General features: G+C 52.7%; 4 protein-coding genes and 2 pseudogenes across 4 annotated transcripts; 2 read left to right on the forward strand and 4 right to left on the reverse strand.

Annotated features, from left to right (window-relative positions):
- Positions 1 to 1,558: 1,558 nt before the first annotated feature.
- On the forward strand, positions 1,559 to 8,114 carry SAPIO_CDS2385 (uncharacterized protein; the record flags this gene model as incomplete). Its single annotated transcript, XM_016785420.1, has 7 exons — positions 1,559 to 2,150; positions 2,244 to 3,403; positions 3,486 to 3,606; positions 3,711 to 3,914; positions 4,062 to 4,732; positions 4,819 to 5,027; positions 5,093 to 8,114. The coding sequence occupies 7 exons, from the start codon at positions 1,559 to 1,561 to the stop codon at positions 8,112 to 8,114; spliced, it is 5,979 nt and encodes a 1,992-aa protein (XP_016644796.1).
- Positions 8,115 to 9,489: 1,375 nt separating this feature from the next.
- On the reverse strand, positions 9,490 to 10,862 carry SAPIO_CDS2386 (uncharacterized protein; the record flags this gene model as incomplete). Its single annotated transcript, XM_016785421.1, has 2 exons — positions 9,490 to 10,420; positions 10,516 to 10,862. The coding sequence occupies 2 exons, from the start codon at positions 10,860 to 10,862 to the stop codon at positions 9,490 to 9,492; spliced, it is 1,278 nt and encodes a 425-aa protein (XP_016644797.1).
- A 1,192-nt stretch (positions 10,863 to 12,054) lies between these two features.
- Positions 12,055 to 13,800, reverse strand: SAPIO_CDS2387 (annotated as a pseudogene; the record flags this gene model as incomplete).
- A 1,638-nt stretch (positions 13,801 to 15,438) lies between these two features.
- Positions 15,439 to 16,391, forward strand: SAPIO_CDS2388 (Uncharacterized protein; the record flags this gene model as incomplete). Its single annotated transcript, XM_016785422.1, has 2 exons — positions 15,439 to 15,625; positions 15,697 to 16,391. The coding sequence occupies 2 exons, from the start codon at positions 15,439 to 15,441 to the stop codon at positions 16,389 to 16,391; spliced, it is 882 nt and encodes a 293-aa protein (XP_016644798.1).
- Positions 16,392 to 16,649: 258 nt separating this feature from the next.
- On the reverse strand, positions 16,650 to 18,170 carry SAPIO_CDS2389 (annotated as a pseudogene; the record flags this gene model as incomplete).
- An 833-nt stretch (positions 18,171 to 19,003) lies between these two features.
- Positions 19,004 to 21,035, reverse strand: SAPIO_CDS2390 (uncharacterized protein; the record flags this gene model as incomplete). Its single annotated transcript, XM_016785423.1, has 3 exons — positions 19,004 to 19,021; positions 19,099 to 20,175; positions 20,271 to 21,035. The coding sequence occupies 3 exons, from the start codon at positions 21,033 to 21,035 to the stop codon at positions 19,004 to 19,006; spliced, it is 1,860 nt and encodes a 619-aa protein (XP_016644799.1).
- Between the last annotated feature and the right edge of the window lie 308 nt (positions 21,036 to 21,343).

Raw genomic sequence — 21,343 nt, forward strand, 5'->3', positions numbered from 1 at the left:
AGGCCGCTCGGCGCAAGTAGTTCGATATGAACTTATGAATTCAACCTTTTCTTCGTTGCCCTCGTTCAAGTACGAAGTCCTTATCCACGTTATCTTACTCACCTGATCAGTGTATACATAATTTATTAACCTGCCCCAACTTTTCTGCTTTATGTGAAGGGCAGCAGGCAAGGCACTCCACTTTGCGATGTCCATTGTGCCACACAGTCTTGGTCTTTTGGCTGGGCCATGGCGCAGGATGATTAAATCTTTCGTACCGCACTCGCACTTTGTACAACGAGCGCAATCTTCATTGCCGTGAAGTTGAATAGTAACAGGATAAGAATCGAAGTCCTCGTGGAGTGGTACCCCAAGTTTCGGTGGGTCTATTCTCTGCCCGAGACATATTCATATCGATGTTTTTTTTTTTTTTTTTTTTTTTTTTTTTTTTTCCAATGAACCTGGAGAGTCGATCCCCGCGGTCGATCCTTTCTTTTTTTTAGGCGCGTCAAATTCATAGATAATAACGATCAGTACTAAGAAAAAGATATCCCTCACCAGCGTGGGTGCTAAGTATATTACCCTTGCGGTCAAGTCGTCGGTGAAATTCTTCATGGTGGGGGTGGTGTGCATAATGGATGGATGTGATCTAAGCTAACCTAGTCCTACACTCCTTGTTTTCCCGTGGCCGAGACCGCAGATGCGCTAGGATGGTGAGTGTCACAATCAATATATTGACTCATGACAGCCAGGGGGGGCGCCTTGTAACTACAACCTTCGTCCGCCAACCTTCGTCCGCCCGGACAACCTTCGTCCGCGCCGCAATAACCACCTTCGTCCGCAAAAACGCGGAGGGCGGATACGACCTAGCTTCTCACGAGGACACCTCTTACGGGGGGCCGATGTCAGCAATTGTTCTGCTGACATTACTTACGAAGTAGTACTGCATATTTCTGAACCGTTAAGTGCGACGCTGCATGGAAGAAGGTCAGGGCTTGTCCAGGTACCATTGAGCTGAGGGCTGGAAAGCGGAACGGCTATTAGTCTAGACTTGGGTTGGTGTCCTTGGGGAGATTGGGTCTGTGCTGAGAGTGGAGGGGTGAGATGAATGTTTTGTCAGATTACGACCCCCAAATATCGTGAAGGGGTCTATCGCCTACTCCGTTCGTAACCCAGTAATATCGCGTCAGAGCCATATTTTTCTTTTTTTGAGCGGGCGTGTGTCGTGAGGTTCTCGTTTGGGTTCAATGAGACTACGGATGGAGAGGGTTTTTTTTTCTTTCTTTTTTTTTTTTTTTTTTTTTTTTTTTTTTTTTCGATGGGATATATAATAGAACCAAGAAATCCGAGCCCTGACCATGACATGTTTTGATTCTAAAGAGTCTCACGATCACTCTTTCCATAGCTAGCCCAGGTCTCCCGATCAGGGAGAATTATTGAGGCGAGCAATCGTCACTCTTTTTTATAAATCACTATCCCTGAGTGGGAAATTGACAATTTCACTCGTCAGAGAATTCCCTATCCCCGTTCTCCGCTTCAATAATTCTGGCCCGGGAGTCGTTGTTTCGGCGAATCAACCATGGCTCCGGGTGCAACCAAACTCCTAGCCATCATCGCGGCTGTCGTTCTCGTCCTGGCCACAACCATTGCCGGACAGGAGGATGACTTCGCCGACCACCCTCCCGTTCACGAAGGATGGGTAGCCTTCGGCGACTCCTTCTCCGCCGGAATTGGTGCCGGAAGCGGGAGCAACGTTCCCGGAGACGTAGGGTCCGGCAGCAGCTGCCGCCGCACCCGCGGCTCTTACCCCGTCCTGCTCAACTCGTCGCCCGTAGTCATGCAGGACGTTGTCGACCACCACTTTACCTTCCTAGCCTGCAGCGCCAATGAGATACGAGATGTCCTTGACACGCAGATCCCCGACTGGGTCGGCACGGGCCGGGTGGGAACCACTGACCTGGCTACCATCACCATTGGCGGTAACGACGCCCATTTTGGTGATGTCGTCCTGCATTGCTTCTATAACGTGCCGCTTCTCTGCGACGATCGTCTAGCTAAGGCTCGGGCTGCCATTGAAACCCTTCACGTGGGCCTCGCCGACGTGTATACTAAGATTGTGAGACAGAGACTAGATGCAGGTTGGACAACTGGTTTTTTGCTTCTGGTGCCCCGTAAGTCAACAAATCAATCCCTTCTATCTCCCTTTTTTGTTTCTTCTCTTCATCCCTTCTGTTGTCATAAATATACTAACCCCGGATGCGAAGTCTACCCTCGATTCTTCAGCATTGAAACTAACGAATGTGACGGACGCACCTTCGGAGCCGGCAGAGCTCTGACCCAAGCATTCCGAAAAGAAATCAACGATCTCGTGGATGCCGTAGACGCCAAGATCATAGAAGCCATCAGCATCACCAACGAACGCGTCGGCCTCGAAGCAGTCCGCCACGTCGACACTAATCCCACCTTCGACGAGCACCGCTTCTGTGAGCCTGGCAGCACCGCCATCGAGACGGCCGATACTTGGTTCTTCGTCATATTCGACACCGACACGCCGCCGGAAGAAGGCGGTAACCCCCCTGTCAGTATCGTGCCCCCCGAGGAATGCAACGACCTATTGACCAAGTTCGGTCTGGACATGTCGGAGGAGCTTGGAAAGGCCATCTGGTGCGCTGTCCAAGAATATCAGATGCCAATGGCTGGTATCAACCCCGGCGATGACTTTTCCTCGGTATTTGGTCACACCTTCCACCCGAAATCAATCGGGCACGATGGTATCAAGAAAGCCATCGAGGAGGAGTCGAAGAAGCTTTCGAGACAGAGATTGTACCCCGTTCTTATCGTCTGGAAGGGTAGCGTGAACTCATTCCGCAACTTCATCGCCGGGTCTGCCATCCCTCCTCATGATCGCGTAACCAAACGCTGGGAGAATACGGAATCTCCCCTCCAGGGATACTCCACGTGGGTATCTGCCCGCACGGCGGATCGCCTCCTTGATAATTTCCCCGACCGAATCATGAGCGTTAGCTTCGAACCCAGGCTTCTAAGGGCGAATCTCCCACCGGATTCGCTGCTTCCTACGGACCCCATTCCCGGTGGCGAAGGCGATCCACAGGCTCCCGTCGAAATCCCCTCACTGCCTCGACGCTCTTCCCAAGAAGAGTTTGAACACGTCAACGAAACTCTCGGAGAGGAAGGCCATCTTCCGGGAGGTCTATTCCGAAGGCAGGTTTACACCCAAGCGGACCTCGTCATTCAGCACAAAGTCGAGGGTGGTGTGGAGGACTGGCACCTTCCTTTCATCTCTGAACCTCCGCAATTTGTGGGAGATGCGTACATTTTCTACCCCGGTTACGTACATCGACCGACGGCCGGCTACGACACGCATGTCTATGTCGTCGACTCCGGTGTACGGAGGGATCATGAAGTAAGCATCTCCGTCCCCGGCTCGTCTCTTCTTACACTCTCTTCTCCGTCTCGCTAATAAGCAAATGTGAAAAACGGAATAGGAATTTAACGATGGGACAGAACCTCTGATTGACCATTGGTTCACTGCCACCGGTTTATCCGGTACGTCGTTGCCGGACGACGAAGAAGGCCCGACTCCGATTGATGATACTGATAACCATGGTGAGCTTGTGTATGCTACTAGGCGCTGCACCCGGCATGACTTCGAAGGAGAGCATGCTTGGTTGTTATGTGAGAAACCTGCTAACGAGGTGGGCGCAACACAGGCCATGGGACATGCATGGCTAGTCTTGTAGGAGGACACCGCCTCGGCGTAGCCAAGAGGACAAAGGTCGTTCCAGTCAAACTCACTCATCAATATACGATGGTCGACGATCTCGCCCATGCGCTCTTCCAATCCCTCCAGTTCATCTACACTGATGTCGTCACCAAGAACAAGGTGACGCTATCGGTCGTTAGCATGTCCCTGAGTAGGTTACTCCGCTCCCACCACTGCGTATCCGTGTATATACGCTCGAGCATGGCTTGAACATTTTACAGTCGAACTCCCGAGAGGCGAAGACGGAAAGACCCCCGGTCGATTGCACCCCAAACTGACTTTTCGTTGCTACATGTAGTCACTGGATGTGGAAACTGGGTCAATCCCATCTACAACACACCCCCTGAAACCGCCGACCCCCTCGTCCCGTTCCTCACCGAGCTTGACAAAATTGGCGTCTTGGTAGTCACTGGAGCCGGCAATGACGGTAAGAACAACGATGACCCAGAGTCAAAATCGAGCTGCCCCCAAAAGTACGCCAGACCCGGACAAGCCGGCGAACATAACTTGGTCGTCGTTGGTGCGCTCAACCAGGCCGGCCAAGTACCGGACTTCAGCAACAAGTTCGACACTGTCTTTGCATACGCTCCCGGCGAGGGGATCCGCTGCGCAAACATGACGAGCCCGAGCGATATTAGGCCGGGCATTGCGGGGACGTCGCTGTCTACTGCGCTCACGGCCGGGCTTGTCGCTATGCTTATCGGCAGACCGGAGATTCACAGCGAGATTTTGAGAAAAGGGGACGGAACGGCGCGTCCGTTCGCGCGAAACCTCAAGGAAGAACTAAAACGATACTGGACGTTCGCAACTGCGTATGGAGAAGGCGTACCGGAGCCACGGGTCGGAACATACGACTACGTCAGGTGTCAGGAGAGGCCTAGCGTCCCAATGGTACCAGACGAAATTCCTCCAGTGCCCGATCAACCTCGCCACGGCGTTCGCGCGGGAGGCGTCGCTCTTAATATCAATGTACGTCCCAACTAATGATTGCAAAAAGAAAGAAAAAAAAAAGCCAACGTATCCGCATGGCGGCGCTGACATTTCCCAACTAACAGGGCGCATACTGCCACGGTCGCGAACAACTCCTCCGAAATAGCGGCTACGACCTGGTTGGCTGCGTGGCAGACCTCCCAAAGGGGTGGGGCACGAGTATCATCGGAAAGAAGGCCGGTGATTTTAACAGTCCCGCCGAATGTGCCCACTACTGTGATACCGACTACGATTATCCCCTTGTCGGAATGCGCGGAACGTATGACATCTACCCGTCCCATCGAGACAAGTAGATTGGGAGAGACGAGTGATGTGTGCATGTAACTAACGCTATTTTAGCAAATGTTTCTGCGGTAACAACATGCCCCTAAGCGGCATCCGGCCGATCAAGCGATGCAATCTTGTCTGCGGAGATGGACTGAGTGTCTGTGGCGGTCAGTTCGCACACAACGAGGGTGGCGACCTGTCGATAACAATCTGGAGTGTGACGGGACAAGATATATCGGTTATCGAAGAAGTTCCCGGCTGGTACCATTTCACATGTGGACAAGACCCGCCAGAAGGTAATCTCTTCCCAGCCTTCTCATTCCGGGGGCAGGACACGACAGCAAGTCTCTGTGCCTCAAATTGCACCAACTTCGAAGCCTTCGGTCTAAAGAATGGGAACGAGTGTTGGTGCGGCCCCGAAACCGTCGTCGATAACAACGACCTCTCCGTCACGCAGTGCAACAGTCAGTGCGCGGGGAACCGCGGATATCTCTGTGGCGGCACAAACCGATACACCATCTATCTGAAAACCGCCACAGGTCCACGGCCGCCATCGGGCTGGGCTTTCACTGGCTGCTTCTCGGACGCAGAGGACCGGACTCTCAAGGGCGCTGCTTTCCACAACCAGCAAGACCTCACACCGGACAAGTGCGCGACGCTGTGTTCTGGCTGGAGGCACTTCGGCACCGAGAACGGGAACGAGTGTTTCTGTAGCAACTCCTTCCCTCGCAATCGTAAACTGCGCGTCGAGCAATGCGACGTAGCCTGTAGCGGTGATTCTCAAGTCAAGTGCGGCGGTGGATGGAAGATTAGCGTTTACGAGGATGAGAACTGGGTGGACACGACAGAAGAAAACACCACAGGCTGGCAATACAAGAACTGTCACATCGACGCCCCCGAGCGTGCGTTAACGGGCGATTCTTTCGCCGACCCTAACATGGACCTCGACCTCTGCTCCAAACGATGCTGCGGGTACCGGTATTTCGGCGTCGAGAACGGAAACGAGTGTTTCTGTGGTGACTCCATCTCGAGCCCCGTGGTTCCGGATTCGGAGTGTGGGACCCCCTGCGCCGGCGATGCTTCTATCCCCTGCGGTGGTGGTTGGCGCATATCCGTGTTCCAGGCGAGGCCCGGAGAAGGTCAACCGGTTTGTTCTATCTCGACGGCCACGACCTCCTCAACCCCGGCATCCTTTGAACCGTCATCCGCAATTACGTCTGGCGTTACTAGTACCCCCACGACCACGACCCCACGAAGTACATTGCCATCAAGTAGCACCCTGATAACATCAACGAGGACCTCTTCGACAGCCTCTTCTCCTAGGTCTTCCTCATCGTCCACCCCGTCCTCCACCTCACCCATACACTGTCCATCAGCACCTCCTCGCTGTCCCGCCACCGAATGCCAAGGAACCCATGTAAACGGCCAGTCTCAATGCCGATCTACAGCCCTGGGCGGTTGTGCATGCACCCCGACAAGCGACACCCCCGGTTTCACGTGCCCTCCATCCCAAAGCTGCAGCGCCAACAACTGCGCCGGCGAATTCACCCTCTCCAACGGCATCGCCACATGCCGGAACAACCTCGCCGGCTGCCGCTGCACGCCTACCGACCAAACCTGTGGCAACCCCCTCAGCTGCGATCTCAACAACTGCGCCGGCGAGTGGGAATCCGGCACAGGGATCGCCCGATGCACGAACTTCTTCGCCGGCTGCCGCTGCCAACCATCAGCCCGAGTCTGTGGTACTAGACAAGCATGCGACCTCAATAACTGCAACGGCTCCTTCGACTCCGACGGCGTAGCCCGCTGCAAGAACTTCTTCGCCCCGTGCGAGTGCAACGCCACCCCAGGAAACTGCGGAACCCCGCAGTCCTGCGACAGCGGTAACTGCGTCGGCAGCTTCGACCTCTCAACTGGTCTCGCGACCTGCAAGAACTGGTGGCAAGGTTGTGTCTGTAACCAGACACCGGCGACGTGCGGCCGCGCGCAGAGCTGCGACTTAAATAATTGCAACGGCTCCTTCGACGCGAACGGCCGCGCTACTTGTAAGGGCTTCTTCCGTGGCTGCGAGTGCGAGCCTACGCCCCGTGTCTGTGGTCAGATTCAGCCCTGCAATCGCAACGGCTGCAATGGCTCCTACGACCCCAATTCTAACATTGCACGGTGTCGCGGAAACTTTGCGCCCTGTCAGTGCATTCCCACGACAGAGACGTGCGGCGAGCCCCAGTCTTGCGATCGGAATGGCTGCGCAGGCACGTTCGATGCAAACTCCAACGTCGCGCGGTGCCGGAATAACTTTGAGGGCTGCGTCTGTAGTCCGACGCCCAGTAGCTGTGGCGCGCCCCAATCGTGTGACCGGAATGGCTGCGACGGAACCTTCGATGCTAATTCCAACGTCGCCCGGTGTCGACGAAACTTCGCAGGTTGCGTCTGCACGCCAACTTCTCAGAGTAGTTGTGGAACACCTCGCAACTGCGACCTGAACGGCTGCGCCGGAACATTCGACTTTAACTCCAACACAGCGCGGTGCCGTGGCAACTTCAACGGCTGCGTTTGCACGCCCGTGTTCCCAGGGACGTGTGGGGCGCGGCAGAATTGTAATCTGAATGGCTGCAACGGTTTCATCAGCGGCAATACCGGCCAAGCGACCTGTCGAGGCGCCTATCAGGGTTGTCCTTGTAATGCCATCTCGTCGACGCCGAGGGACTGCGGCACGCTCCAATCTTGTAATTTCGGCGATTGCAACGGCCGCGCTGAACCGGGTCAAAATATTGGCTTCTGTCAAAGCGGGAATCATGTGGGATGTGCTTGTGTCCCCGGGAACAACCCACCGCCGCCGCCGCCGCCGCCGCCACCGCCGTGCAATTCCGACACAAGCTGCGAGTGCCACCTGTCTGGTTCGGGATATTCACCGAGTTGCAGAACACTGGCGGAATCCATGTCCACTAGCTCGCAGCTCTTTTCCGCCACGTCTTCGGGCCAGTGCTTCCAGCAGGGGAGCCGACGGTGGTGTGAGATCCAGAGGTCTGGTTCGTGTGCTGTGCAGGTTGGCTGGAACGCTGATGACTATTCCAACGGAAATGTTCCTCAGTAAGTTTGCACTCCTTCCTTTGGTCTGGACGAAACCGAAGTCCCCTCGTTGCCCACACCACTCGTGTCCGTGTTGAAATAATGACTTGTCCTAACTTTTGTTTACCAATAGGGTCCAGATGTCCTACCTTCGACAGCTCACTTTTGAGCAACTTTGGCGAAGCCCATGTGTTTCGTTCCGCGTCGGTGTGTCGAATTCCGATGGAAGAAATCGTTATGTCTACTGCCTGAACCGAGCCTTTTCCGCTTGTATGATCTAGAACGTTTAGTTACAGCCTATTCGATTAATATTTATTTTCTTTTTAAATTTATTTATTTGAAACTTTGTATGGAGGAGGCAGATACAGTCGTTGGTACGATCCTGACCCTCGGGATCTCGTGAGGGCTTCGTAGGTTAGGGTCGCGGGTGCTTGTTCAATAGATAAGCGAGGCAGTCAAGCAGTAGCATCCACGGTATTAATTAAGAAGTGTGTATACAAGTGTAGGGCGTAGCTGTTACTTTCATTGACGGCTGAAGAGTCTGGAGGAACAAACTAGATACATGGGAAACTCGATAGCTCATATAGACATTCCATTTCTCCAGCTCTTTATTGGACCGATGCCTCTCCTCTTCGGTCCTCCGCTGGTTGGTTCCGTGACCGTTCCTTGATTCTACCGGGTTTCACTGCCTTTAGGCCTCTTCTTTTCTAGTCGTTCGTGACACGATACTTTCCATCTTTTAGTCTTTGCCCCTAAAGACCTGAATATGAACGCCCTCCTTCCTTGGCCGACGCCATGACAGGTCGTATTTCGAAACGTCGTTCCATCAAGCCTTTTTCCGCACGAAAAAACTCGTGAGGCCGAAGCTTTAGCTCAATACATTTCTGCTGAGAGCACGGAGGTGAAAGACATGCCGTGCACGCGCTGCTATAGGGGGTAAGACAGTGTACGTGTTTGCTCCGGGTTCTTCTCGCTGCAAGGACTGCGCACGCCTTAAGAAACCTTATGATAGGAATTATAAAATCTAAATTTTTAATATTAAATACTTTAATATAAATTATGAATACGAACCAACGGCATCGCTCCCCGGCAGGGGGGAAGCTCCCTGTGATTGGGAGATCTGACGTAGGAGGAAGGAATTTGGATTTCTATCGAACTTGTTCATTATTATTAAACATTTGTTAAGTCTCGCGGGTTCCAGCACAAACGTCCTCTCATCGCCCCATGAATAGTATATACCTCAACCTAGCTTTATGCCGTCGCTCTTTTTAGTTCTTTCCCGGTCCTATAGACTCTGTGGATCGCACTCCGCTATCGTATTGTGTATCTCGATTCTACAGTGCCGCACCCACCACGGCTCACCTGCATCGCATATTCTGGCCCTGTGTACCCAAGAACTTCTACCCATGGCTAACGTAATCGGGGATGTGTTGATTAACTCTTGGATGTGGTACGCTAGACAACTCGACTGGCGCTGCAACCGACTCCGTTCCCGAAACTTCCATCGGAGAGACGCCGCTCTTCTGTCCAGACAGCCCAGCTGCGGCATCTTGGGGGGAGCTGGAGTTTGGAGATTGCGAGCCACCGCTCACAGTCGGCAGTGCGTGAGCCCCCGTCGCAATCTGGGAGCTGGCCGTCTGCGGAGTAATATTCGGCTCGGTATTACTCTGCGGGGCGGAGATCTGGTCCTGGGGGGCAACGACCATCTGCTGCGGGAAATACAGGGGACCGGCGCCGGTCGATAGATCGCTGATCTGAGATGCGTGTTTCTGGCCCTGAGAGAACTGACTTGTCGACATTGTGCCGGTGCTGATATGAGGACCGTATACAGGCTGCGCAGCGCTCGGATACATTTGCTGGCCGCCTCCCCATGTCGGATTGTGTGGTTTCTGGGGAATCTGGACTTGTCCGAGTATCTGAGGACCTTGCGCTAGGGAAGCTTGGGCGGCCGGTGGGCCTTGCATCGCAGGTCCCACTACTGATTCCGGTCCGCCAGTCGAAACATACTTCCTCCGTCGCCACAAGAGGAATGCCGCTCCCGCAATCAGCATCGCGCCGACCAGTGCGACGATTGTGACTCCGGCTACAGCCCCCTTGGAAAGACCATTGTCCGGATCGGGTTTTGATGGGAGACCGGACTCGCTAGTGGCGCCCCGCGAACTCGCCGATGTTACGGTTATGGAGAGAGGATGGGTCTCGAGGTAAATTAGGTCGCTCTCTTCCCAGCGAATTTCAATTGCGCGAACCTCCCGCGTCGATGTACTTGTCACTGATGCAGCCCAAAGGGAGGTTGGGGCGCACTCGAAACCACTAGAATGCGGAACAACTTTTCTATCAGACGAGTGAAAACTAGCGCGAGCCAGAACAAAAGCGGACAAAAAGAGTTTATTTCTTCTCTTTTTCTCTTCTGAGGAAATGGGACTCACCTTGGGACGCAGAGCTTTGCTGTCGTGCCATCCCCTGGCAGATAGGTTGTGTCGCGTGCTATTTCATACCACGATATCCTCACGCTGTCCCAAGCATCGCACCCAATCGTGTAGCCGGCAGGGCAAATTCCAGGCGAGTAGTAACCGAGAGGGTCAACGGCGGCAAGACTCCAGTCGGGCGGCACGCATGATGAGCTGATCCCCGAAAGTGGGAAGGGATAGGAACAGCCAGCTGGAGCGGTAAAGATAGTGGTCAGCGGGTGGACGCCATAGCTGGCCTGATCGAACCAGACCGAGCTATCTATGGTGATTGTCACTGTTGGAAACGTAGTGGTCGGCCGAGACATTTTCACTCGAGGGCTTGATTGTGAAGCAAGCTCGCAAAACAGGCCCTCCGATGGGTTTATTCCAGAGGCGACGAGCGGCCCCCTTATATCGCGTGACCGCGTTGGCAGGATTGTTGAAGAGCATTCCTAGGACAGATGCTGGGGCGCCACAAATCGATAATGCCATCTCTTTGATATGTTTATTTGTCTTGGCAGCTCTGTCAAGTTGGTTCGACCACTTGTTTGCCCTGAAATCATGCACTCATCGTCACATCCATGCACTTCAGCCCCAGCCTGGTCAATACCAAGCCGTCCAGACTGGTCCCGATCCAGCTGGCTCGCTCAAATACCCGTCCATATCCGGACCGTGCGTAGTTTAAAAGATCGAAGATTCGAGGACGCCTCGATAGATGAGGCGAAACGTGCAGGTGCTTGATCGTGCGGGTACAAATGACCTTCTGTTATGTTCCCGATGTTCCCGACGAAATGGTTACCATTAACGTTCCCCACGTTGAGGTAAATTCGAATACCTAATCGCTGAATCAACCGTGGAGTTAGCTTCTTATTCAACTCTCGCGCTACCCGTGCGATTACTCTGGAAGTTGGTCAGAACCCCGGACTTGAATGCTGCTCACCAACTTCAAAGTTTATCGGATGGGTATTAGGGCGAGCCATCCACCTCGAACACACCCCCCATGCCACCGCCATTCGGCCATTTGATCATCCAGCTTCGACCCCGACCGAAAGGCCCCCTGCTGGGTAGTGTAAATTGGGGCTGTACCAATTATTCAATAAAAGATGGACAAAAACTTCTCGTCCATAGTACAATAAATTTTGGGCCGTGTTTACTTGGAAGTTTCGGGGGAGTCATGATCCTCCTTGATTTCCCACTACGACAAGCGTACTACATCTTGGGCTATCTTAAATCAGGGACGGGATGTGTTTACTGAAGCACCGGATGATGGTTGGTAGGCTTTTCTATTCTCTATATCTCTCCTTTCGAACAACTGTTCCAAATTCCATCCCGCCTGCTCGTGTTTCATTCAGAGACCACTCTACTCTCCACAAGCTTGAACAGACAAGCCAATATGTACAAAAGAAACGCCCTAGTGACGGAATAAAGCACTCGACTGAAAATAGCCATCGATAGCAAAGAGGGATTGGGGAATGGGAAATATAAAGTTGCCCTCTCCAGCTTCGCAAATAAGGTAGCTTACACAAGCACAATCTCCTCCTTTTCGTAGCATTTCCCGGTCTCCCATTCTCTCACAGCCTCCCCATCCATGATCCCATACAGGTAACACTCCCCGATCAATAGATAGTGTCCCTCGGTTTCCGAGGGCCGGATTACAAATGGCACATCTGCGCCGAGGAGAACCACACAGAGATCACCTTCCTTCATTAAGGCAGGCCCCAGTCCAAACAGACCCCCGCGGGTGATGAAGAAACGTCGGTGCATCGCACCATACTCCATCTTGGCGCCGAACACAACCGAGTCGCTATTATTCAAGTGGTGGTTAAAGTACCCACCCTTGGGATGGTTCAGAAGTTTCTCGCGGAAAAGGTCAGGGGTCACTGTCATACAGAACCACCCAAATTCTCTGAGGATGCTTTCCCCAGGATAAGCCTCCGGGTGCGAAGGCGAATTGTAGGTGCACGCTAGTGTCGAGGCAACCGCTATCATTGTGTCATTTCCGTACCGGTTAGGCCGATCTGGTGCGGTAACAAAATTCCAAATTCCTTCGATCAGCTTTCCCAAGTAGGATTCGCCATTTTTGTCCTCAGCCGGCGTCATTACATGAGTTTGTTCGGCCACAGAGTCCACTATGATCCCTGCAACTGCGAGTTTGCCGTCTTGAACCGTTGCGCTGTACGGTTTACTCTCCGAAACCCTCAGACTTGCATCCCACGCTTCCCAGAATGCATGGGGTCCATCGGGGGCATTGATGTGCCACCTTGGTATCCAGCTAGGAATGCCGGAGCCGGGACTCAGCGTCTCAACGGTTGCCTGGACTTGAACAAGAAAGTTTAGTGACTGTGTAAGCGCTAAACGCGTAGCAATTTTCTCGTTCAGCCGGTCGATATCGACAGTGTAGTCTGCTTGGACCAGGGGCTCAGAGGTGCCCGGAACCTTGGCCTTTGGATGTCCGAGGAATGCATAGATGTGATCGAGAGGGTTTGTCGCATCAAACAATCTAGACGCCTCGAGGACAAGCACGAAATCGGGGCGGCCTTCAGTAGCGATTGCTTCGGCAAACGGCTTGAGGAATGAGCTGCGGAGCAACCACGAGTTGGTCTTGTCGTACGTGCACCAGATGTTCCACAGGGCGTGATCCGGGCGACCTGAGAGCAAGAGCCCCATGTCGTGACCCAAAAAGTATTTTAGATCCTTATGTTGTATCCCTACACGAGTAAACTCGGCGATGTACTTGAACTCGATGGACGCGGAGCCCCAGAGCGCCGTTGCACGGGTTGCCAAGCCAACCTCTTGCAGAACCCACACACGACTGAACCACGGTAGTTGAAAGAGCGTTTGGATACACTGCTTGCTTTGGTCGGTGAGTACTGAAGGCAGGACCGATCTCGTAGCAGTTTGCCATCCGGGGGCCTGAAAGCTCTCCCGGTCGGTCCCCGTGCCGATCATTTGGAGAACTCCTTCGATGGTGGTGAAGGCCTTGTTGGACTTGTCAGCATGCTCATCGCCGAGCCATACTATGACCTCATCTGCGGTATCATAGATGTCCCCCATCATGTCGACCTGGTATCCCTTTTCAACCACGTCCTGCTGGTTGATGCAAATGGCATCAGCCCAGATAATGATGGCGTCGTCAGGGTGCCTGATTCGACGGAGGGCGCCGAAGAGGCTCCGAGTGATTTTTAGGCTAGAGCCGGAGCACGAGATGGGAATTGGACCAGAAGGATCGCCCCATACGTAGGATAGAGCTTTGAACGGAGGCATGGTCGTTGCCCCGAGCTCAGCTGTGAAAAGATCGCATGAGATTGCATCCCCGCACGAGCTCGGGTGCAGTTTCAAGAGGCGAAACCATCGGCCTCGAGGGAGGCTCGCATACGAGTAGTCAGTGAGTGCCATTTTTTTTTAGACGATGGGGGGCACGAATTCTTGTCTTTAGGGGGGAGGAGACACTAGTGCCAACCGATCTTAAGGTGCATGACGGGGGATATTGTGCTATGCAGCATCAAAGATGAGGGGAAGAGGAACCACTCAGCCCGACGATCCTGACGCTCCTCCCGAGGAAGCAGGAACAGCTGAACAGACTTGAGTTTTTATCTAAATGAACCTACTACGTATTAAATATAACGACAATTATTTACATACATCAAAGGAAATTATCAACAATTATCAACAAATTCTCTCAACTCTGAAAATAATACTGTGTCTTGGTAACTAAATTCTTCAATGAAAATTAACGTGAAATAAATGTCAAGGATGACAAAAAATTGATAAATTGTCGGTTTTTGCGGATTCCAGGGATGGGTTTAAATTATTACTTGCCTCCCTCGCTTCGTTTCCTGTTCCATCTTGTGCGAAAAGTTTGGGTCTCCACCACGGGACATCACACGCTTCCTGTGCCCTCAAACTTCATAAATCAAGTCTCTACCGCCGCTCATGGGATGCTGTTTTCTTTGTGGCTGTTGTTTGCCTCAGTGGCTTATGACGTGTACGTCTTTGGCTACACGAATCTTTATCACCTCGGCGCCCCGGGCATTGAGGTGATTGAGGGCCCACTAGTAGAAGTCGGTCCGTCGTCGGGAGACCACCCCCCTTTACACTTCTTCCTAGGTCGCAACCCCTGGAAGGAATGGTGAGGGCTGCTTGAATTCGGAACGTGTCTTGGCCCTCCCGAAGGATCGTGAAAGGGGGGGAGCAGTCGTGGTGGCAGGGCAGGGCCATACCAGTCAACGTGGTCCGCTAACGCCAAAATTCTTAAAGCCATCAGAAATTCATATCTTTGGTCCGCCGAAGAAATGACCATTTGGCGGATGGATATTCCTTCAGCGGAGAGTGCCATCGAGCCACTCTGGGACCCGCCAGGTGCCTGGGTGAGACGAAAACCATCTACAATTGGCACTAACCCCAAAATGGCTTATACGCGTACGCTAAACCCAATACGGAAATCCACGTTAGATCGGTCTCGGGATGTGGATCGTCGTGAGGCGAGAATTGTCAAGGAGTGTGCTTCGCCCAAAACCGCCCAAATACGTGTACTCTGGGCCTTGGATTTCGGAAATTATGGGGAGGAAAGGAGGAATTTGGCCCTTATCCGCGATAAATCGACTGCTATTGTTGGGATTTCCTTGTCACTGTCCTTAGGGCAAATGCGATATACGCGAAAGCCGCGTACGCACACAGGCACGCAGGACGTCGATGTAGTATATAGTCGTGATCTTCTCTGGGTCGAGAATGAGAACGCATACGACCAAGCAAAAAGACATTTCCAACTTCTAAATTACTTGTTCTAAAAGTCCTTTCTTCCTCTCGTACTTTCTTTCCTTTTTGTTCTACGCCAGGGCTCCCGGCTCTTTCTGTGGAGGCTGACCCGACCCTCATTCAGCACTCCTACTTCCAATCGTTGCCATGACCGTCGAGCTTAAGCCTATCAACGGAACAGATTTCTATCTCTGGAAATACCTTCCTTCGTTACCAGCAGCAATAGCATCGGCTTTGTTGTTTACATTCGTTACCGTCCCACTTTGCTGGCGCATAAAGAAGGGACATGGCCGCTCTCTCTTCTTCTGCATACCTTTCGCCATTGGGGGAGCCTGTACGTGCCCTCCTTGATAGGACCAAATAATACTTCGACAAGTCCACGCTAACATACTTCCTTTGTTTCAGTCCAGGTGATTGGATTCGGCACCCGGATAATCTCCTACTTCTACACAAACGAAATCGCACCCAACGTCATTCAAAGCATCTTCATCCTCCTTGCGCCCGTTTTCTACGCTGCCTCAATCTACACAGTTCTTGGACGCCTCATCCGGAGCATCCACGGCGACCGGTTTTCGATCGTCCGGCCGACAAGAATGACCAAGATATTCGTCTTGGGCGACTTCGTGGCCCTCAACGTCCAGGGGAACGCTGCTGGCTTGACCGCCAAGGACAACCTGCGAAAGATTGGCGAAGGCATTGTCATCGCGGGGCTATTCATACAGATATTCTTGTTTGGATTCTTCATAATCGCTGCTGCGGTATTCCACAGGCGATACCGGAGACACCTGTCCAAGACATCCGAGCCGAGCCTGGACGTCCCGTGGAGGCAGGGTTTGAGGATGATCTATGCCTGTAGCGCCCTGATCATGTTTAGATCTGTTTTTCGCGTCGTCGAGTACATCATGGGCGTCGATGGGTACTTGCTCTCGAATGAATGGCCCATGTACGCCTTCGACACCATTCCTATGTGGATCGTCCAGGTCATCTTTCTTCTGTGGTTCCCAGATAAATTTCACGTTCCCCCGGTCGATGACGGCGAGGTCGTGCTCCTTGGGCGAATAAGGGAGAGATATAAAGGCTTGCTCTCGCGGAGCGCATGACACCGAAGAGAGTGAGGTGCTGTCCTAAGGTTCTGGCAAATAGCCGTCCTCATTTCTTATCATTTCTAGAGAGCCAATAATATACCTATTATTTAGAGTGCAGGTAGAATTCCTTAACATCTGACCTAAAGAGAGGATGGATACAATAAAAAGAAAAGACTCGGGGCAATCATGTCGAAAAGCGGATTCATCAAATCTAATAGAAAATTGACTACATAGTTGCGTTGATCCTCAACCAATACCACCGTCTGCTCCGTCCTAGTTCTGGTCCCTCGCCTTCACCCACGCGGCTTCTCGCTCTTCAAAGCTTTTGATAGTCCGTTCGCTCACCTGGATCGCTAGCCCGACTTCCACCCTTGCCTTGTCAGCGCCTTCAGGCAGATTAGCAGCCCACTCTCGAAGATCCCCCAGCTCTCGCCGCGATCTCTCTGCGCCTTCGGCCGCTCGTCGTATTTCCCCCTCGAAGTCTATGGGGGCGAACAGCGCGAGTCCAATAGGAGACATGATAGTTTTACCGGGGCAGAGGCGTTCGGCATCAGCCTTCGCCGCTTCGTACGCCCTCTGATAAACGGCTGCTTGCTTCTCTGCATACGCGAGGCCTAATTCGGCTTCCCGCAAGGGAGTACTCCCCGGTATGTGCTTCAGCCGGGCCTCATTGAGGCCTTTCCGAGCCTCCTCTACGTATGCCTTCTTCTGATCTACCTGGATCCGCAGACGCTTTTCCTCCCAAAGCGGCAATTCCTCGGGGATCAAAAATCTTCCCCCGGGACATAGTCTCTCTGCTTCTTTCTCTGCCCTACGGACGCTGTCCTTTTTGTAGGCTGCGGCTTTTTCAGCGTGCCACAGTGTCCAGCGCGCCAGCCACTCCTCGTCGACTGTTTTTGCAGAGGCCACCTGCTCCCGCATGCGGACGACCTGGTTCTCGTCCCCCGAACTTTGGGCCTGGAGCACCTTACGCAAAGGCTCCTCGGCGCGCCACTTTAATTCGCGAACAGCCTCGGCGCGAGCGTGATCGGCCTCGAAGGCATCGCCGTCAAAATTGTCCGAGGGCCAGCCGTGCTCGATGTAAAGAGGTCTGACGACGTCTTCTGACCATTCCGATAATGAGTTGTCGCCACCTCCTGGCGTCTCCTTTAAAGTTTTGTACCAACGGACGATGTCGCGCAGGACCTCGCCGGCGGGTCGACTGTCGGTCTCATCGTACACCCCTTCCCTGTTGGCCTCGTCAACTTCTTCGTCATCATCACCCTTGTCTCCACCAATACCTTCTCCATCATCACCCAGGTCCTCCGCCGCCTCGTAAATTGCCTCACTCGAGAACGCGTGATCGAAGCTCGACCAACTCTCTTGGTCGATAATCCAGACACGATGTTTCCTCGCGCTGTAAATAATGACGCTCCGATGACTACCCAACAGCGAAAGGGGGGTCATCCACGGTTTCATCAGCTCCAGCCCCTCGTCTTCCTCGCTGTCAAAGGGATTGCGGCCCTGAACCACGTCATCTTCCTTGCGGAAATCCCCAAAGTAGCTGCCTTGGAAAAAGTCCACCGGCTCGACGCCCGCATTGTCGACGTAGGGGAGGATGCTGTAGAGGTAGATGATGGCAGGATCCAAAGACTGGGATTTGTAAAGGGGCATGAGGTGAGAGATGTCGTGTGGACCCTCCTGGATCCATTCCGCTTCAAGGTAGCGCATACGAACGAGGGTACGATAAATCTCCAACATGAGATCAGCGACCTCTTGCAATTGGGACTTTTCGATGGGAGTAAGGTCTGCCATATTTGTGGAGCCTATTATATTGGAGATATTTTTTTTACGGAGGCGGGAATTGACGGGCAAGAAGATGGAACTGGGAATGTTTGTGGTCAAGTCCTGGTTTCTTGGAGAGAAAATTGGTCCATTTAGCATGATTTCATGTCACACAAGAGCCAGCCAATTTCGTTTCAGATCCACCACTGATGATGTATCACCAGAGCAACAATGCAGCCACGAGCAGTGCAAGAACCAGATGCAGCGGTAAACAGGCAAATCACCATCCTCTTCGAGAGGACGGATACGTAAATTTTGTATTAACTCGTTCTCCTCTTATGCCCCCGGGGAATCTATTAAGCTCACCGAGGCTCGAATTAGCCTCGGTTGGAAATGACGACTAATACTTCGTACGATGTTACCCTCCATCCCGTGTGTCCTCTAGGGGTCCAAGCCTCCATATCTTCTGCGAGCTGGACGCCGTGAATTGATATGCGACATTGACGGATATGCGCAAGGGCGGCGACGCGCAGTCATTCAAGAGGGCTCTACTTTCGCGGGGTAAAGAGCCTCTTGGCATACAACACGCCGATGGAATTGATTCTCCTGTCGAGGTTGATTTAAAAATGTTCCTCACTTTCACTACTATTTAGTGCGACTGGTTCAGTCGTGGAAATCTAGGCGCAGGTGTTTCTGCGTCATTTGGTTCTTGACCTAGGCGAAATGGCTTCGTCAAGCCCCGGTATATAATTTCAAAACTAAGGGCAGGCCGCCCGGTCCTTCGCCGTGGCGTAGCCTGTTATAATTATAAAAAAATTTAATAATAAAGTCTACATTAATACTTTCCCACAGTCCTTTGAGCATTAGTAATAGTCGTAGTTCTGGAAAAGACATACATCGTAATTTATAATATTTCTCAGTACCGAGGATATAAAAACTTCATCAGCAACGGACGAACCTGAAGCTCTCCTATAATACGCTCCTTGATAATCAACTTTAGAATCTTGCGGTCTCCCCAGTCGTTCATCTTGAGCCAACCCAGCTCCAGCACCCGGCACATGGCGAAGTCGCTTTCGGTCATTTTATCCACACACTCTGGGGTGGGCCCAACGATCAGAGAGAGGCACTCTCTGAACACAGTACGGTCGTGCCGGTCGGAGTTCTGGGAGCTCTCGTACTTGTCAGCTATCAGCGACGTGATATACCCTACAATGCAGACCCAAATAATGACGGGTTTCAAGGCGGAGAAAGAGGGGAGGCCGTCTTTCTGATTGTTGTTGTCAAGAAGCATTCCAAAGATGATACGTGACTGCAGTTGCTTAAGAATGGTGTCGACCTGGTACCGCAGCAAGCTGAGGAGGATGGCATAAGCATTCAGCGAGCGAGGGTCGTCCGGTATGAGCTCCTCGATGTAAAGCGTGGCGGCGAGCCGCACGGCGGGCTCGAGAAGGTTCTTGGACGGTGTTGGACGGAGGTCCGGTGTCGGCGAATACTTGATGCTCGGGACCCTTGGCACTCCGGCGTTGTAAGTTTGCAGGCGTGCCGGCTTGTCGACGGCGACCGGGGGGATGCCGATCGTCGAGGTGGTATCGTCGCGCAATGGTCCAGGGTACTTGATAATCTTGTACTCGACCCAGAACCACTCTTCGATAAACGCATCCGGATCGAACTTCATAGAATGGGTTGGGTCGTCCCGCGCTATTGTTACGATGTTTGCAAACTTTGCTAGGGAGATTATAGCGTCGGTTATGACGGGATTGAGAGCGCAAGGGTTGAGGACGGAAGTGGCTTTGTCGACAATGTCGGCGCGGACTTCAGGAGCGAGTTTATTGGAGATGAGATCGTAGAAGCGGGGATAGTCGAGGTACGGGAGGGCGCCGATAATGGCCGCCCCTTTAATGTCCCCCCTAAAGTGCGACTTCAGCCACGTCATCAGGAAGATTTCGGTTCCAACCACTAACCTGCGGACCTTGTTGAGGCAGTAACCAAAGCTTTTCTGAAGGCCGTTGCATAACTCGATCATCCGCCGCAAACCCTTCATATGAATATGCCAATGGTCATGTTTCCCGATAATAGACTTGACAGTCAGCAATGTGTACCTGCCAATACATTGCCTGGGGGCCTACCTACAGCCAGGGTAGCCATAGCTACAACACACTCTAATACAGTAGGCTCGATCCGATAGAACCTGTCTTGCAGCTTTTCGTTCACCATGTTACACACCTTGCCGATGTAGAACGCCATTTCTGTTGAGCTCCTCCTGCCCCTCACAACCGACTCCAACAGGGAACCAGCCATGGCGACGCAATGCATAGTAACGAGGTTGCTATGTGCTCTCTCGAAGAAAGACGGTGTCCGAATGGGGTTGAAGAGGAGTATTTCCCCGAGAGGGTACATTTTGGGAGGAACGAGGGAAAAGTAGGCGTGCACCATTTCTCCGCTCATTTCGGCAATTTCGAAGCCAAAGTGGTTGTAGCCGGCGTGTGTCTTCCACGGCTTCGGCCTCCAATTGCTAATGGGTGGCAACCTTGCCGAGTCCTTGGCAAGGACAAGAGCGAGGTCGTCGCTCAAGTCGTTGCTCGAGAGATTAGTGGCTTTGCGTCGCACCATTAATTTCTTTCGCACTGGTACGGAATTCTTGCCCTTGCGCGCACCCGAAGATTTTCTAACCTGCTTCGAATTCGCCACGAACCCGAACCTTGCCTCTAAGGACTTGGGAAGGTCGACGGGGGTGGAGCCATCCGGTCTCTGTGTGGAATTTTCCGGCTGGGGAGTCGTCGCGGCGAAAGTGTTGACGAAGCGAGTTCCTCGATGCTTAACTTTAGCCACCTGCAGTCCTCGCCGAGTCGATACCAGAGCTCCGTTCTGAACTGTGGTGGCCCTGAAGTGGTCCATATCAGTGAATGCGGTGGCTGGATTGTATTACATAAGTCACAAAGGTTCGAAATCCGATGCGTGGTTCAAGTTCTGTAGGGCAAGCCCAGAAGACGGATGAGGACTCGCAAGCAGGAATAATACTGTTTTAAGCTGTTCCTACCCCCTCTGGTCAGGGCATAGTCCAGGGATCTTTGACGAATAAGGCCGAAGCGGGTTACAACTATGCTTAAAATGGAAATATTACCCAAAAGAGGGCAAATCGCCGAGGAAGAGACGAGGTGTGTACTGGTCCAGAGGTTGGATAATTGGTCACCATGGGCTCTCGG

This window comes from Scedosporium apiospermum, assembly GCF_000732125.1.
Source record: "Scedosporium apiospermum strain IHEM 14462 chromosome Unknown SEQ_SAPIO_0086, whole genome shotgun sequence".
Lineage (NCBI taxonomy): Eukaryota > Fungi > Ascomycota > Sordariomycetes > Microascales > Microascaceae > Scedosporium > Scedosporium apiospermum.